Below are 16,094 nucleotides of genomic sequence, written 5' to 3'. Positions count from 1 at the left end.
TTGACCATAGGATTTAAATATATCTTGAAGGAGATTTTGTATTTTTCTTTAATTTATTTTTCTTCAGTACTAGAGGTATCAAACCCAGGGGTGCCCTACCATTGTGCTACAACTCCAACCCTTTTTATTTTTATTTGAGACATGGTCTTGCTAAGTTACTGAGCCTCGAAATTATGAGCCTCCTGCCTCAGCCTTCCAAATTGCTGGGATTACAGGTGTGCACCAATGCACCTAGCTTTTTCCTTTGATTTTTCCTTTGGATAGGACAAAGGGGAGAGGGAAGAGGGCAAAGGGGTAGGAAAGACAGTGGAATGAGACAGACATCATTACCCTAGGTACATGTATGATTGCATAAATGGTGTAACTCTACTGCATACACAACTAGAGAAGCAAAAAATTCTGCTCCATTTGTGTACAATGAATCAAAGAGCTTTCTATTGTCATGTATAACTGATTAGAACTAATAAATAAAAAACAAAAGGAAAGAAAAAATAAATATGTAAAAATAGAAAATAAAGTTCTTTTCTACTCAACTGATATAACAGCCATATTTGCCAAAATAAATAAGAAGTGTAGTTATTAGTCATTCATATAATACTTTATGGATATTAAAGAGGCAAAGAGAATTTGTTTCATTAATTTCCAAAAGTTAGACTTAAGTTTTGAAGGAATGTTTTGTTTTTTAAAAAATTGATTTTGAAAACAACAAATTAAAAAATACTTAGCATGATTTCTCCTCATGGCACATGCTTGACAAATATTAGATTTTTTTCTCCTGAATAAATAGAACATATAACAAATTGGTTTGTTTAAATGGATTATTCTTGGGGAAATTATGAACAAGCTTGTTCTAAGAAACCTAGGGTGTGAGTAACCGAGTGTCTAGTGTTGCAATGTTTTTTTTTTCCCTTAAGGTAAAGAAGGAAAAACATGTGATGTAACTGCTCAGATGGTGCTGGTGTGTTGTTGGAGAAGTATGAAGGAAGTTGCTTTACTTTTAGGTACACTGTGCGAGCTTCTACCTATGCAGTCTATGCCAGAATCTTCTGATGGATTATTAACAGAGGATCAGGTAAGGCTCCAGCAGGTATCATTTTTGATCAAGATGTAAATCACAAGCTTCTATTTATGATCCAAATTTAAAAAATTGTTTGAATTTTTCTTGAATAAAATTTTACAGCTGTCAACTGAAAAATAGTTCACAATAACTTAGGATTTTAGACCTGTAGTACATTTCAAAACTATGGCATTTTAGGAATATTTTTATATAAGCATAGTTTTTAACCTCACTTTTTACTGCGATATTATTATTTTAATTCTCTTTCTCCATTTAACATACATAAACTTAAATTTTAGTTGAAACTCTCTAGTAAAACTCTCCAACTCTCTTAAATTTTGCAGAGGAATACAAAGTAACATATTGGTTGATTATGGATCTTATGTTTCCTACTACTTCAATAATAAAGTTGTAGTCACTTTGGGTTTTTTGACTGACTTTTATTTTAAGACCACAAAGTTAGTTCACCATCTGGGACTGTTCAAAGGACTTGAGGGCAGTGTTTACAAGAAATTAGTTTACCACAAGCATTTCATTTGGAAATATTTTAGATTTATTAGATTTCTGTTTTTAATTGATTCCCTCTTCCTTTCCATATGGTTTCAACAAATCCATTTCCCACAGTTTTCCAGAAAAGATATATAACACATACTTTCATTTTTAACCTTTTTCAAATAAAGATAATTTTTTCCCCTAGGGTATTACAACATTCAAGAAAAAAAACAAATATTGTAGTAAGCTAATGCTGATTATTTCTGTAATCACCACGTGACTCATTCCATGGAAATAATGCTAATATTTTTATTCTCACACTCTGTGGCTCATGTGCTTGCATCTGGTTAACAGCTGGCCTGTGATGCTGCAAGGCCCCAGGAAGGAGAGAGGCAAAGGTGAACAGTACACTGTGGGCAGCATTATGTTCCTTATTCTCCTCCAAATCAAATAGGCGTTAATGTTCTAGAGTTACTTGGAGTGGTTGCTGGTAACTGGCTGTAGCGCCAATGCCAACATCTTTGCTTAGGAATCAGTTATGATTAATGATTACTTCACTGATGTTTACCATCTTGCTATGAAATAAACATGTGCCTTGATTTCTCATCTTCTCTTTACAAGGACAAGTTAAAACATATAGTTTTTGGGGGGTTGTTGGAGTGTATTAAAAATAAATTAAGGGAAACATTTTTTTTCCACTATACCTGAGGCAGACCTGAGAGCTTCCTATGAAAATTATTTTGCCTTTACACCTTTTCTGATGCATCCAAAGTTTTATGCAATGTAAGTGAATTTATGTGGGATAACTATGTAAAAATTCTGAATTAAGATGAAAGAGATGTTTGTAAAAAAACTCACAGACTAACAATAACAATAATAAAAAGTCGGGCTCTTAAAAATCATAGAGTACTTCCAATGGTGATTTGCTTGAATAAAAATAGAATTCTGACTTTTTTTTGTTAAACCTTAGTTTCCATTTGAATGCCCTGCAGTCATTTTTCCAGTGTGTTGTTCTGTGATAACTGTAGTTTTGAGAAGAAACTAATGGCTTAACAAGGGATCAAAAATATACGTGATAATTGTATTCTAACATTGAAATACTTCTCTCTATGGAAAACTTTAATCTTGATCTTGCTGACTTTAAAGAAATGTCTCAGTTTAGGAGTATTTGGTCCATGAAAATCCAAAGTCATCAAGAAATTAGTTACATGACTGTTTTTAAACAAAAATTTTTACTTCTTTAAAAATATTCTCATGTCCTTAATACCTTTAAGAGTTAAAAATATAATTGACAGAGAAGAATGTAATTTACATTGGAATGGCTGGCCACACCTCAGGTATCGCCTAGCTTATCGCCTAGCTTCCTGGATAGTTGGTGTGTGTCTAGGTTTCTAGCTTGATGTTTTGCTGATACAGACTTTTGCTTGATACATTTTCTTGGTCCTCTTTCCATGGGATATCTGATACTTGTTGCCTACTGATTTTTTAAAGCAACTTCCTCTGGAGTAGCAATACATTTACATATCTTTTCTGATATTCCTAAAAAGAAGCTTTTGTGCAAATTTTTCATTGCTCTTCCCTCTACTCGTAATTGTTGGCACAGAAATCATGAATTAAAAATAATTTCCAACTATTAGAAGAACTTCTACTTTATTTTTATTTTATTTTTTAATATTTATTTTTTAGTTTTAGATGGATACAATATCTTTAATTTATTTATATGTGGTGCTGAGAATCAAACCCAGTGCCTCATGCAAGCTAGGTGAGCACGCTACCACTTGAGCCACATCCCCAGCCCAGAAGAACTTCTACTTTAGATTTGGTTATAACTTGCATAATGCACAGGGCTAACTGGGTTGATATATTCCCTCTAGGTTTTTCATTATGGTTTTAGATTTTTTGAAATGGACTACAAATGAAGTATATGTTTATTAGCATTTGTAAATTTAAAGTAATTGCCTTTGTATTTTATTTTGCCCAAGATAGATTAGTTTTTAGAATTTGAATTGTGTTGCATGGAAGTTACCTTTTTTAAAATTTATTTTTTAAATTTTGAGACAGGCTCTCACTAAGTTGCATAGGGTCTCACTAAGTTGCACCGGGCCTCACAAAGTTGTTGAAGCTAGCCTTGAACTTGCAATCTTCCTGCCTCAGCCTCTCAGTTTGCTGGGATTATAGGTATGTGGCATCTTGCCTAGCTGGAAGTTATCATTTTTAAGTTTTGAAATGAAGTTGAGCATGAAACCACATCTTTTAGTCACCTATTTATTGGCTACCTTACTATATGGGTATGGTGGGGACATTAAAAATAATAATTTGTGGTTTTTCTGACCTAAGAGAGCTTAGAAGGATAATAAGGGGCATAAGACAAGTTAATTTAAAAAATTCAGACTAAAGGGCAATGGTTAAAATGGCTCAAGATTAAGAATTTGCTAGAAAGCAAAGAATAAACATTCTGGTAAGATATAGGTGAACACCAGAAAACTATGGCCTTTGTTGTTGTTATTCAGGAAAACAATGTTTCAGCTTTGAAGAAATCACTGTAGTAGAGAATGTACAGTTGAAAACATTAATTATCTTACTGGAGGATAAACTTTTGTAAAACATCTCATTTAACCAAAGTGGAATTTGAAACTCAACTGTTGACATTCTCAAAGTTATAAGAAGTGACTTTGTCTTGAATTGAGTCTTATTTTTTAAAATACAAATAAAACCCCAAATGGACATTTCTTGATTGCTGCTGTGCCAGGTACTCTACTAAATGCTTATATGCTTAATCTCATTTATTTCTCACAATCATCCTGTGAAGTAGGCTTTAGTTCACCACCCTCCTGGCTTCAAAGTCTCAGATCTTAACCACTGTATGTGCCCTTAATAGAAGTGTCCCATCTGTACTTAAATCTTCTTGGGTTTATGTATTTATGGATGGAATGAGTCTTGATTTGTCTACTATATTTATTGTATAGGTAAATAGTAAATTTTAAAAAGTGAGTTTACATTTGACTTTTGTTGGTGTTATATTCTAGATGAACATTTAGCATCCCTGATTTGTCTGGTGATAAATTGTAGATATCTGGAGACATAGCATGTAGCTGTCTTTCCCTATGGCAATTTACATGCTATAAATACAAAAAGCATATTAATTTGCCTGCAGAAATAAGTTTATAAAAAGTTAAAAGCAGGATATGCTAAATTAAAAGACAGTCACTTGAATTTAATTTAATTTTATTTTATTTAAAAAAAAATTAGGGCTGGGGATGTGGCTCAAGCGGTAGACGGTAGCGCGCTCGCCTGGCATGCGTGCAGCCCGGGTTCGATCCTCAGCACCACATACCAACAAAGATGTTGTGTCCGCCGAGAACTAAAAAATAAATATTAAAAAAATTCTCTCTCTCTCTCTCTCTCTCTCTCTCTCTCTCTCTCTCTTCTCTCTCACTCTCTCTTTAAAAAAATAAAAATTAAAAAAATGTAAAGTTTTATTTTAGTTGTAGTTGGACACAATACCTTTTTTTTTAAAATTTATGTGGTGCTGAGGATCGAACCCAGGGCCCCACACATGTGAGGTGAGTGCTCTACTGCTGAGCGCCAGCCCCAGCCCCTTGAATTTAATAATAAAAAAGAAATCATTGCCATTTGTTCTGCATTTTTAGCATAATTCTTTTTTGTAAATCCTGAGATGTATGCTATTTATATAAAAATATTTTGCAAATACATCATTCAGAAAGAAGGCATTTATGGATTCTTTTGAGCCAGGTGTGCTCTACCACTGAACTATTCTGCCCCCCACATTTTTTCTTGTATTTTGAGACAAGGTCTTCCTAAGTTTCTGAGGCTATTCTCAAACTTGAGAGACCCTCCTGCCTTAGCCTCCCGAGTGGCTGTGATGAGAGGTGTGTGCCATTACAGGCTTTTATGAGCTTTAAATAGGAACTCAGTGGCACCTAGTGAAAGGCAATTGAGTTGGAGTTTTCAGAGAACTTTTTAATTAAGAATTAATTAAATTTTTTTTCTTCCTCTAATCTTACTTTTTAAGTGGATTGAATAAAATTTGTTCTCCAGTCTGAGTATCTGCTGGGAGATGTCTGGAGGGCCCTTCTATGTCTGCTCATAGACCACATTACTCACTACTCCATCCCAGTAGTTGGGTTCATCTCTTCCTTGCATCCCCATCATCCACTGTTTTGTAGCATGAAACCTCTAGGTCATTCATTCAGGTCTGCTAGCCTTAGCTTTGTTTATGTTGCATCCATTTAGATAAAAAGACCTAGCTCAGTGTCAAACAGGTGCTTAGAAAATGTTTATTCATTCATTCTAGCCTCCCAGCCTCTTCTCATGTCAATTATGCCTTTCCATTTTGGTCCACCCAAGTGTGTATATCCTGTTCAAGGTCTGGACATGAAGCCTTTTCTAATTCTAGTGCAGAAGGATCTTTGATTTCTTAGAACTGGGTACCTCTCTGCATATTGATTTTTCCTCTGCCAATCCGAACTGAAAGCCTACTGAAGACAGACATTTGTTTTTATCTTCTTTATCTACCCCAGCCATTAAGCTGCTAAGCATTTTGCAGGGTTCCAAAGAAGTACTTGTTTTCTGATTAACAGTAATTTTATATATCCTACAAAAGCAAAAAATTCATAATAAGCTTGGTTATTATCTGTGTGTGTTTCTTGGGAGATGAAGAGTAGAATAAAATGAGGAAAGACTCTATTTCACCTTTTTCTTTAAAATGTCATTCTGATTTCTGAGGCCAGGATTAACTAAGGCAGAGGTCCAATTTTAAGAAGACTGGTAACCCTACTAAGGTCTTTATTATATGCCTTTTGGTTTAGGTCCCTTTGGAGGAAGTTAGGATAAAGGAAGCAATGAAAGTGGAATTACTGCTAAAGGAGATTGCAAATCATTACTGAGTCCACAAAGAAACACTTTTCTAATAATATTATGTTTTCCTGAAGTATGTTTTGATATCTGTGACATTTTGGGAAACAGAATTAATTAATTAAGAAAGAAACTATCTCTATGATTTCCTGTTCTAATTTTCTCTGATTTGAAACACCATAGAAATCTTTTATTTCTCTAATAATAGAAATGATGGATGTGATGAGTTAGCTAACTGGTGTTTCTTCTGTTCCCCATTTTGTAGGATTAGATATTGAGCTTCAGATCTATTTTGAGGATGGAATTTAGATTTAAGTCTTGATAATTTTGTTCAAAATATATTATGCAATTACTGTTTTGAAGATGAAATAAGATCTATTTTGTGGCCTTTAGCCTCATATAATGTGACCTTTAAAAATATTAAAGGAGTAACATTGAGATATGAGGTGAATCATTAGATGTTTATAGGAAAGCTTTAACTGAAGAACATGATATATTAATCTTTGGGATCTGAAAGTGTTAGAATTTTAAAATTTTAACTTTATACTGCTTTTCTGGATCTTTGTTGGCCTCGTTTCTGAGTCTTCTTTCTCTAATGACATCACTTCTTAGGTCATCATAATCAGGTAACACTATGAGCGTGGATACTTTCCCTCTGTTTAGAACCCCAGAAGGCTTATGTCAAACCAAATTAGATTGTAGGTAATGGGCTGGTTCAGAACTTGGCAATTTATTCATTCTAACAGAACAACTTATGAGGTAAGTTCTGTTACAATCCTAAAGTGTAGATGAGGAAAGTGAGACGCTGCCTGTGGTCACTTTTTTACTCCTTGTGCCTCCTATCACCTCTGATACATGCAGAACACTAATCTAGTCACTCTGCTGACATGAAGGCTGTTTCAGGGTAAGCAGATTAAAGTATCCTGGGATGACTTGCCTTCCACTCTACTGAGATCTGTGGAGATGTGGATCACGAGATAGCTGATAACAGCTTTGGTTCTGAGTTTTGTGCAAAACCTGGACTTTCTGAACCCAGTAGCCACCAGATACAATGGTATAAATCCCAATCAAACTAACCAGTTTAACATCATAAGAACCAAAGCCACAATCACAACTAATTGTTAGTTGTGTTTTCTTTAAATAATCAGTTTAAAATTTGTTTGATTTTGCATGGGGAATAAGTGTGTTGGAAAGTGATTGGCTGGCATTATAGCATATCCCATGATTCTGAATCACAGTGATAACTGTTGATTTTTTTAGGATATCCTTTGTACTAAATCTTATGTTGCCATTAACAGTGTATGACTGGAAGGCAGTTATTGGGGGTTATTGTTTACTGAGTGTATTGTACTTACCTTTTCTGGACTTCAGTTTCCCCATTGTGGAGTAGAGATAATAATTGTACTGGGGCTGGGGTTGTGGCTCAGTGGTAGAATGCTCGCCTAGTGTGGGTGAGGCACTGGGTTCAATCCTCAGCATCATATAAAAATAAATAAATAGAAATAAAGGCATTGTGTCCACTAACAATTAAAAAAAATATTTTATAAAATGTACTTATTTCATGGAATGTGAGGATTAAATGAGATAATAATAAAAATGCTTAAAACATCATCTGTCACACAGTAAGTGTTAAGTGGATGGACATCTAGGGGTAGGTTCTAAGTTATATTACTTATATACATATAAATGTAAGCATAAATTGAATATTTTTAAATTTTTTTTAAAGGTAAAAGAAATAAGAGATTACTTTAAACAACACATTTTACAGTCCAGGCACAGAGGAGCATTTGAACTGGCTTACACTGGTTTTGTGAAACTAACTGAAATACTAAACAGGTAAAACAAATATCTTTTTGTGTAGGATTTTAAAAGACTAAACGTATAAACCATGTGCTTGGAGTATAATTTAGTTTTGTCTTTTGATGTTGAAAAGAATAAAGACTTAGTTGGCTACAAAATTCTTGAAAGGAATGGTTTTCTTAGGTCTCATTGTGTGATTTACTGCAGATGATTGAGTGAAATGTCCATACTAAGTTGCTCTCTCATTGAAAGGTGATTTGAGGTCAACTCAAAAGTTTTTGCTAAAAATAGCTTTGAAATTACTATTTCTTTTCATTGAACAAAATGAATGCTTTGTCTGTTTGAAAATTACTTGGCATTTGGAATAAAATAAGCCCTGGAGTTTTTGCATTTGTATGTATTACAGACAGAGAAAAACACTTAAGGATTTTGTCTTTTTCTTCATAATTTTGTTGTATAGAAAATTAAAAGGAGCAAAAAGAAGATAAGATTATTTCACATTACTTAGAAAAATACTTAGGCATATTTCATATGTTTAACCAAATGTGTATTTTTGACATAGGTGTTGGTAGTTTCATTCATTCATATAATAGATTTTCTCCAAAGAGCTTGTGAGGAAACCTTAAATTACTTAATGATTAAGTGTTCATGGCAAGTGTTCTCTAAATAAAAGGTAGTATTTTCCAGGAAAACATTTCTTTTGCCTAGAAACTTTTTGAAATGAAGCAGAGTTCTGCCAGCCTTGTAGCTTCAGCAAACATTTTATTTTGGGCTGTTACAAACAGACATCTACTCCTTGAATATTTTTAAAACTTTTCTTTCACACTCCTGGTGAAAACATTTATAAAACATCTTGGCAGTTATGGACTGCACAGAATATCTTTAAATAATCCTTTTAAAATGTCCCTGACATTAAACTGCTGATCTTGAAAATATTTTGTTATCTTTTAAACTTTTGTTTCCAGTGTAGATATGACTTATGAATATTTTTTCTCACAATGCAATATTTTCCATTCCTTCAAATCAGCTGACCAATACATATTGAATGTTAGCTGTGTGTTTTGTATTGTGTTTATTTTGGAGAATATACTACTTATTTATAAGACATGATTTCTGTTAAGAATTTATGGTTTCATTTGGGAAATAAGCAGGGATGAAGTTCACTATGTTTAAAAAAAGGTGTGCCGTGGGCACCAACTGGTTAGAACAGACACTGGATATAGGCATCCAGCATCTCTCCGTGTGTATGGGGGTGTGCTGCTTGCACAGCAGCCTGGAACATTAGACCAACACACTTGAATAAGATGAAACTGCCAAATTTCTATATGAAATTGACGTTCTGTTGTAATGGCAGAGAGAGAAAACCATAAGAATAGGCTGGTAGGTCTTCATAGGAGATAGAATTTGTGTTCATGCTTGGGTAAGGTTTGAATGCATAGGAGAAGAAAGCAGGAAAAATCGTTCAGAGGCTAGAATCAGCATGGTTTATTGTTAGGTAACTAAGTCTTCTTGTAGTGCTGCTGCTGATGCTGCTGCTGCTGGGGTTAGTTATTAGCTAGATAGATTGAGGCCAAATTCTTATCAACCTTGAAAGTAAATTTGCTGTGTTAGGGATGGGGAGAGACATCAATTGTTTTTGATCTGAGTCAGATCATAGTGTCATAGACAAGAGAAACAATGATGGGATGTAACTTAGGCTCTTCTTGGTATACCCATTCTGTTAATTGGTAGTGAACTGGTACAAAAGTTAACCTCCTTAGCTTCTTATCTCTTCATCTCTAAAATAAGAAAAAGAATATTTGCCCTCCTGAAAGATCTCTTTGGCTTTGGTTGTATGTAGCAAATAAAATAGATTTTATAACAACTCTTTGTATTATATAATTTCCTACAAATGTGAGATTCTGTAAGATTTATTTTGGTTGTGGGGCTGGTTGTATTAAAATAGTTTTTGGTTGGAGGTGTTAGGTTAGATAGATTGTGATGACAGATTATAGTGAGGAGAGTCTGGATTCAGTTATAATGATCTAGAACTCAGATAATTGGGGCTTCCTTTATGTCAATGACTGTGAGGGTGGAGACAAAGATGTGACATTTCAGTTAACATATGACCTCAGGTAGTAATGGTTCCACATATGACAGATGGAGTGATTAGAAGAAAAACTCTGGACATATTTTATTACATTTTATGAATTTGTGTGCCAGGAGTTAGGGCAGGGCTCAACTGAGTTCTTCTCCCCAGGATATTTGCTAAGTTCAATGGGTAGAATTTAGCTGGCTGATAAACTGGTTGGAAGGGATCTAAACAGCTATGATCACATTTCTTTGATGGGGACAGCTAGAAGATTGGGCCTAACTGGGACTATGTGTGACTTCTCACTCAGCATGACAGTCTTGATGTAGCTGAATTCTTATGTGGGAGCAGGCTTTCCTCACAGAGAACAATCCAAGAGAACCAGGCAGAAGCTATCTGATCTTTTCTGACCTAGCGTTGGAATTCTCATAGCATTTTGGTTATTAGTAAGTCTCTAGATGAGGCTGGATTAATTTTCACCTTCTGATGGCAAAGTGGCAAGATCATGTTGTAGAAGAATGTATGGATGAGAGATACTGTGATAGCCATCTTTGAAAAATGAATCTGCCTTTTGAACCATTGAATGTGGGTTTGGAGGTCATCAATGAGTGATTGCTTCTCTGGTTTTAGTTTCTAGTGACTAGAAAAATGGGATTGATATTGCCTAAATTTAGGAAAAATTGGCTTTGTTCTCAAGGAATGAGGTAATTGGTTTGATAAAGATGAATATGTTTGTTTGGTATGGATCAAGTGTGAGATAATGATGGCATATCCTGGTGGAAATATTTAAGTTACCAGTTGGAAGTAGGGAATTAGTTTAGCTGATGTAGCAAAAACAGAGATGTAGATTGTGAGGGTTTTTTCCATAAGCATCATAGTTAGTAAGATCGAAGTTATTAGAGGAGAGCAAAAATGAGAAAAGAAGAGAGGACCAGGTACAGAGGCTCCTGAACTACTGTGTTGGTATAGTTGAAGACGTCCCAGATACAAGGAATGGAGAGACTCGGGAAGGCCCCTAATCTACTTCAAAGATCTCCCTCATGGCTGTCACTGGTGGCTTTTAACCCACCTGTTATGAATTCTTGGCTGTTGCTTCCAAACCATGTGCTTATTTCTCCTTTTGGAGACGTTTCAAATCTGCCAAACAGAATGTTTTACATAGAACATCTTTGTAGTATGTGTAACTTTCTTTTGTTTGGTTTTTATTTTTAAGAGAAAATTTTCTTTTGGACTCCTTTTGAAAGCTTTTTATAAGCTCTTTAGTAATGAAAAACTTGTTGAGGCATATAGCATTTTTCAAACTTGCTAAAAAGAATTCTGGGCGTTCATGAAAACCCAAAGAAATGGAGGCCAGCTGCTGGCCAGCTCTTGAACTACAGCTGCATCAAAGAAGGAAGCACTTAAAGAGATTAATTGGTATATACCCAAAGAGGTAAACATGAGCTATGCCATTTAAACTGGTTTTTAATAGGATTATTCAGAATGTCTTCAAATGTAAACTGATTTCACTGTCATACAATCATCTAGGAATAAATAATGAGAGGCACTCTTTTTCTGGGAAATATTTTGAAGTAACACTTGTACACATAAGATACACAAACAATATGTTAAATTTTTATAATATGATTTTCTTATGTAGTGATTTCTATTTAGAATTTGAAAAAAAATCATACTTTCTTTGAAAAACACAGTTACCTGTCATGCATAATTACCTGCCTAAACATTTGGTTGGTTAATGGTTAATTGCATTAAAATCATAACTCTAAATTGAAGTTCTGATAAAATTCACAATTGCTTATTTACTATATATGATAGTAAATTTCTTAGTATTTGAAGTTGTTCTTTCAGTTGAAATGACCAGAATCCTACACTAGGGTGTAAAGTTGCAGAATCTAGTTTTTGTTTATCCAGCCATAAATTAAATACTTAATTATAAGTGGACAAAATTATTGACTACAATTCTAAATCTAGAAGGGATGTTTGTGACTACTTGGCAATATCTTATTCTTTGTATATTTGAATTGCTCTGCTTATTGCAATATTGATAGGGTTTATAAGATGGTTGAGTGCAACCATTTTTCCACTGCTAGCTTAAAGATATAAATGCTGGCATTTAGCTGTTTTTGTCATAAAATACTTCTGCTGAGTCATGGAAATCAACACTTATGGTGTACAAAAGTAACTTAAATATGTATTTAAACTTCATTAATCATAGTTATTATAATTCAATAGAAAGCCTTTTAATGAAAAATTGAAATATAATAGTAAAAAAAAGCCAATTTCTTTTACCTTTCTGGAGATAGAAAGACTATGTCTTTAAAGAAAATGAAATTGAATAAGAAACAAATGTTGAATGTTAATATATGAGAGTTTTGGAGGGAAAGTCATTCAACTCTGAATGAAAGAATATACAGTCTTGTCTAAAATTTAATCACTTTCTTTTTAGTACAAGTGTCAAAAGGATTCTTATTTTGCACTGGACATCCTGTGAATTTTGTTTGATTATTAATAAATAAAGAATAACTAAGTTAAGAGCCACTTTGGGGAGCCATATGAATTCTTCATAGAAAAGTCCTGTTGACACTCTGAAATGGATTAAAACGATCTGGGGAAAAGCAGAATGTCTTAATATTCACCATCTAAATCATTATGTCTTTGGTTTATGATCTGTTAATGACTTTTTAATTTTTATTTTTAAGTCTGCTCCTATAGTGGAGTCAAATATTATCTTTTTTTCTGGAAATTTGTACACTGGTTTTCAAAGTCCTCATAAAAATCCTGTGTCATTTCAGCCACAGCAGAGGGACGTATTCTCAGTGAATAATCTCTATCCTAGTTTTTTTTTATCCTAATTTTTTTCTTCTTGATCTCAGGGAAATTGTATTAAGAGAACAACTATCTGTATGTTCTTCTTCCAACCACTTTTAATGGCCCTCTGGTTGCTAATTCAGTTTAGATGTTGTCCTTGTTACTGTTGTGTGTGTCTGTAACTGAGACTTTGGAGTCACCCCTGAGGTTTTAGCCTGTAGTAGACCCTGGCTGTGGGGCTGTGGTGAGGAGGCTAAGATGGCCCCTGCTGATGATGTAGCTTTCTCACTGGGTCTCATTTGGACAAATCAGTTTCTGGGCTTAAGTTTCTCCATGCGTCAGGATTCTGTTCCCTTTTAAAAACAAGCTGTACACACACACAGCCTTCCTGCACACATCTGTCAGCGTTTAGTTTAATTGAAATAATAAACTTGAACCTTGAAATAATAAACCCAGTACTTGACCAAAGAATAAATGGAGTTGGAGAATTTAGCTTATGAAATTATTGGAGATTGGAAAAATTTCTAAATTAGGAAAAATAACCATGCTGAAATAGTTTAATGAAATAATAACATTTCTCAATTAACAATTCATAAGCGATATAACTAATTGGAAGTATCAAAAAATAGCTATGTTGCCACCTAGGTGGATGGATGAAGCCATCAGAAAGCCACTTTGTAGTCAGAGAACCTGATTTATTAGCATAGAATAATCTAATGACAAATTAGGGGAGTATACAGCACATGTAATTTGATTTTGGTCTGCAGGTTTTATCCTTATCTTAGAATACTTATCCACTATGAGTGAGATAGCGCTGTGGATAGAAGTTGGACTAATCTGTTTATAGAATAATAATTTGCTTCAGTGATCTGCTGAAGACAACTCAAAGGCCTGCGCACTGGCTCCTGCCCTGTGTGTTTCTGTAGGGGCTCAGGGCATAGCACTTGGCTTAGGAAAACAGCATTTTTTCCTGTCATCATTGTCCTCCTGCACCCCAATTTTTGGACCCTTCTTGATTTTGATGAGGAAAATTAGTGGTTCTGATTGTCCCCCACCTGCATGAAAGAATTTGCAGCTATGAATTTGAGTGAGTAAATTTATCTATTGGCTTGTTAACAAGTAGAACCATTTACCCTCACTGGGATTCTGTTTCAGCTCACCATAAGAGAATCGAGTTGGGCTGTGTAAGCTTCCTTTGGGTATTCTGCTCATTTCACAGTGCTGCTTTCCAGTTTCCACTTGGGAAAGTCTGGGGATTTGGGGTGTGTAAAATTGTGGGAAGCTGGATACATTTTAGAAAGCTTCTTTTAGAACTGGTAAACTGATCTCATATAAATATTTTGTACAAAAATATTAGTGTACAAAACACATGGTATTAGTGAGTTGTTAATGATAAAGCTTAGAGCACTGGGAAGAAACTTACCATTTTCTCTGTGGCAAAAGACACAGCATGTGTTGTATTGGGAAAATGAATGTGTTTATGGTGCCAAGAATGGATGGGTACTTAGCCAATAAAATGTTGGCTGTGCCGAACTAAAGTGACTGGCTTGATTTTGGTAGACTCTAACATTTTCCTGCTTGAGTTATTGCTAAAATGAGGATGAAAGCTGCACTTATGGAAGGTATTAGACAAGAAAGGTTGAAATGGAGGGACATTAGGTTCTTGAGATGTATCTTATGACTCTGAAGTGGCAATGGTTAGTGTTTGCACAGAGAAAGATGACCAACTGACTAGGCTTCAAAGTTACACTTTTATAAACTTAACATGATTTTCTCTTCCAAAAGTCATGGCCTATGTAGTCACTCCTAATTACAGAGGCTGGTTATCATTGTTTTTAAGTTATTTGCTTTATTTATTGCTTCATATGATTGTTTTGCCTATTGTTTCTCATAAACTTATTTGATGAAATCTTCCAGGAAACCTTTCCTCTAATAAAAGCTCCTGTAAGTCCAACTGCTATGCCCATTGCTGTATTGGGTATATTATCTATTAATTATAGCCAGGGATCTCTCTCTGCTGTAGCAGTTTTGGTTTTGTGAGGAGGGAGGGTCGGGATGCAAGAGAGTTAGGCAAGGGAGATAAGGTGGTGTCAGTGGTAATATGGTGGTGAGACCCTTCTAATTGTGAAAATTTAGTATTGGTGACTTCCTGGTTGGTGACTTCTTTGTTTGTGTCTTCCAGTTGCCATGACCAGAGAGGCACAAGAATCAACAGGCATGAGTAAAGGAAAAAAAAAAAAACATTGAGCAAAGGGAACATTGCAGATCAGCAAGCCTTTCTGTGTCCAATTTGCTCTTCTACTTGGCTTAAGGAACTTGAGAATACCTGTCAGAGTATACTTTTAAAACTGCTTTGATACTTTTAATTTCAATGGACAATTGCAATTATTAATTGGCTGTCCCCTTTGCAGATGCCTGCTATTGGTTACTACTGTGGTGAAGCAAGTCTCCCTCTCTGTGGTCAGTGATCAAGACCTCACTTCTGTGTTTTTTCTTTCCATGTAGAATTCTACATAAGCTATGAATGTTCTTACAGATCACCTCTGCAAAAGTGAAATAAACGTTTTCTAGCTCAATTATTCTGTGAATTGTTTTGATTAAATTGACTCCTATTTTTTATCTTAAGTGTTTTGCATATCCAGCACATAGATCTAGTCTTTCCCCAATTCTGAAAGGCCTATTTCTACTGTGTCCTGTATTGCTGCATCTTGTCTCCTTTACCTCAATTAATTGCTGATGTCATCTCTTAGCTATTTCCAAAAGGGTGTCTGAGTTGCTTCACTTACTTTATTACATACTAGTCCTTATAAAGTCACTTTAGACAGACCTACCATTATCACACTATATATGCTGTATATACTGAGGTCTATCATCTCTGTTACCTCATGTGAGTCTTCTCTCAAGGCTTCAAGATAGATATTTCTTTTACTCACCATAAGAGGTTCTGAAGCTCAGAGTTTGGACCCAGTATGTTTAAACTTAAATATCTAG

The 16,094-nt window shown here is 34.7% G+C and overlaps 1 protein-coding gene across 1 annotated transcript in view; it reads left to right on the top strand.

The window, feature by feature from the left end:
* The window catches only part of LOC101959896 (tRNA (32-2'-O)-methyltransferase regulator THADA-like), a 60,508-nt gene extending 44,835 nt beyond the window's left edge, over positions 1 to 15,673 (top strand). Inside the window, 3 exon segments of the mRNA XM_078036762.1 lie at positions 915 to 1,072; positions 8,151 to 8,260; positions 15,286 to 15,673. Of these exon segments, the coding sequence (XP_077892888.1) occupies positions 915 to 1,072; positions 8,151 to 8,260; positions 15,286 to 15,328 (311 nt within the window). The 3' untranslated portion in view covers positions 15,329 to 15,673.
* Positions 15,674 to 16,094: the final 421 nt, after the last annotated feature.

The sequence above is a fragment of the Ictidomys tridecemlineatus genome, unplaced genomic scaffold (genome assembly GCF_052094955.1).
Source record: "Ictidomys tridecemlineatus isolate mIctTri1 unplaced genomic scaffold, mIctTri1.hap1 Scaffold_48, whole genome shotgun sequence".
Lineage (NCBI taxonomy): Eukaryota > Metazoa > Chordata > Mammalia > Rodentia > Sciuridae > Ictidomys > Ictidomys tridecemlineatus.
This window is presented reverse-complemented; position numbering and strand designations above follow the sequence as displayed.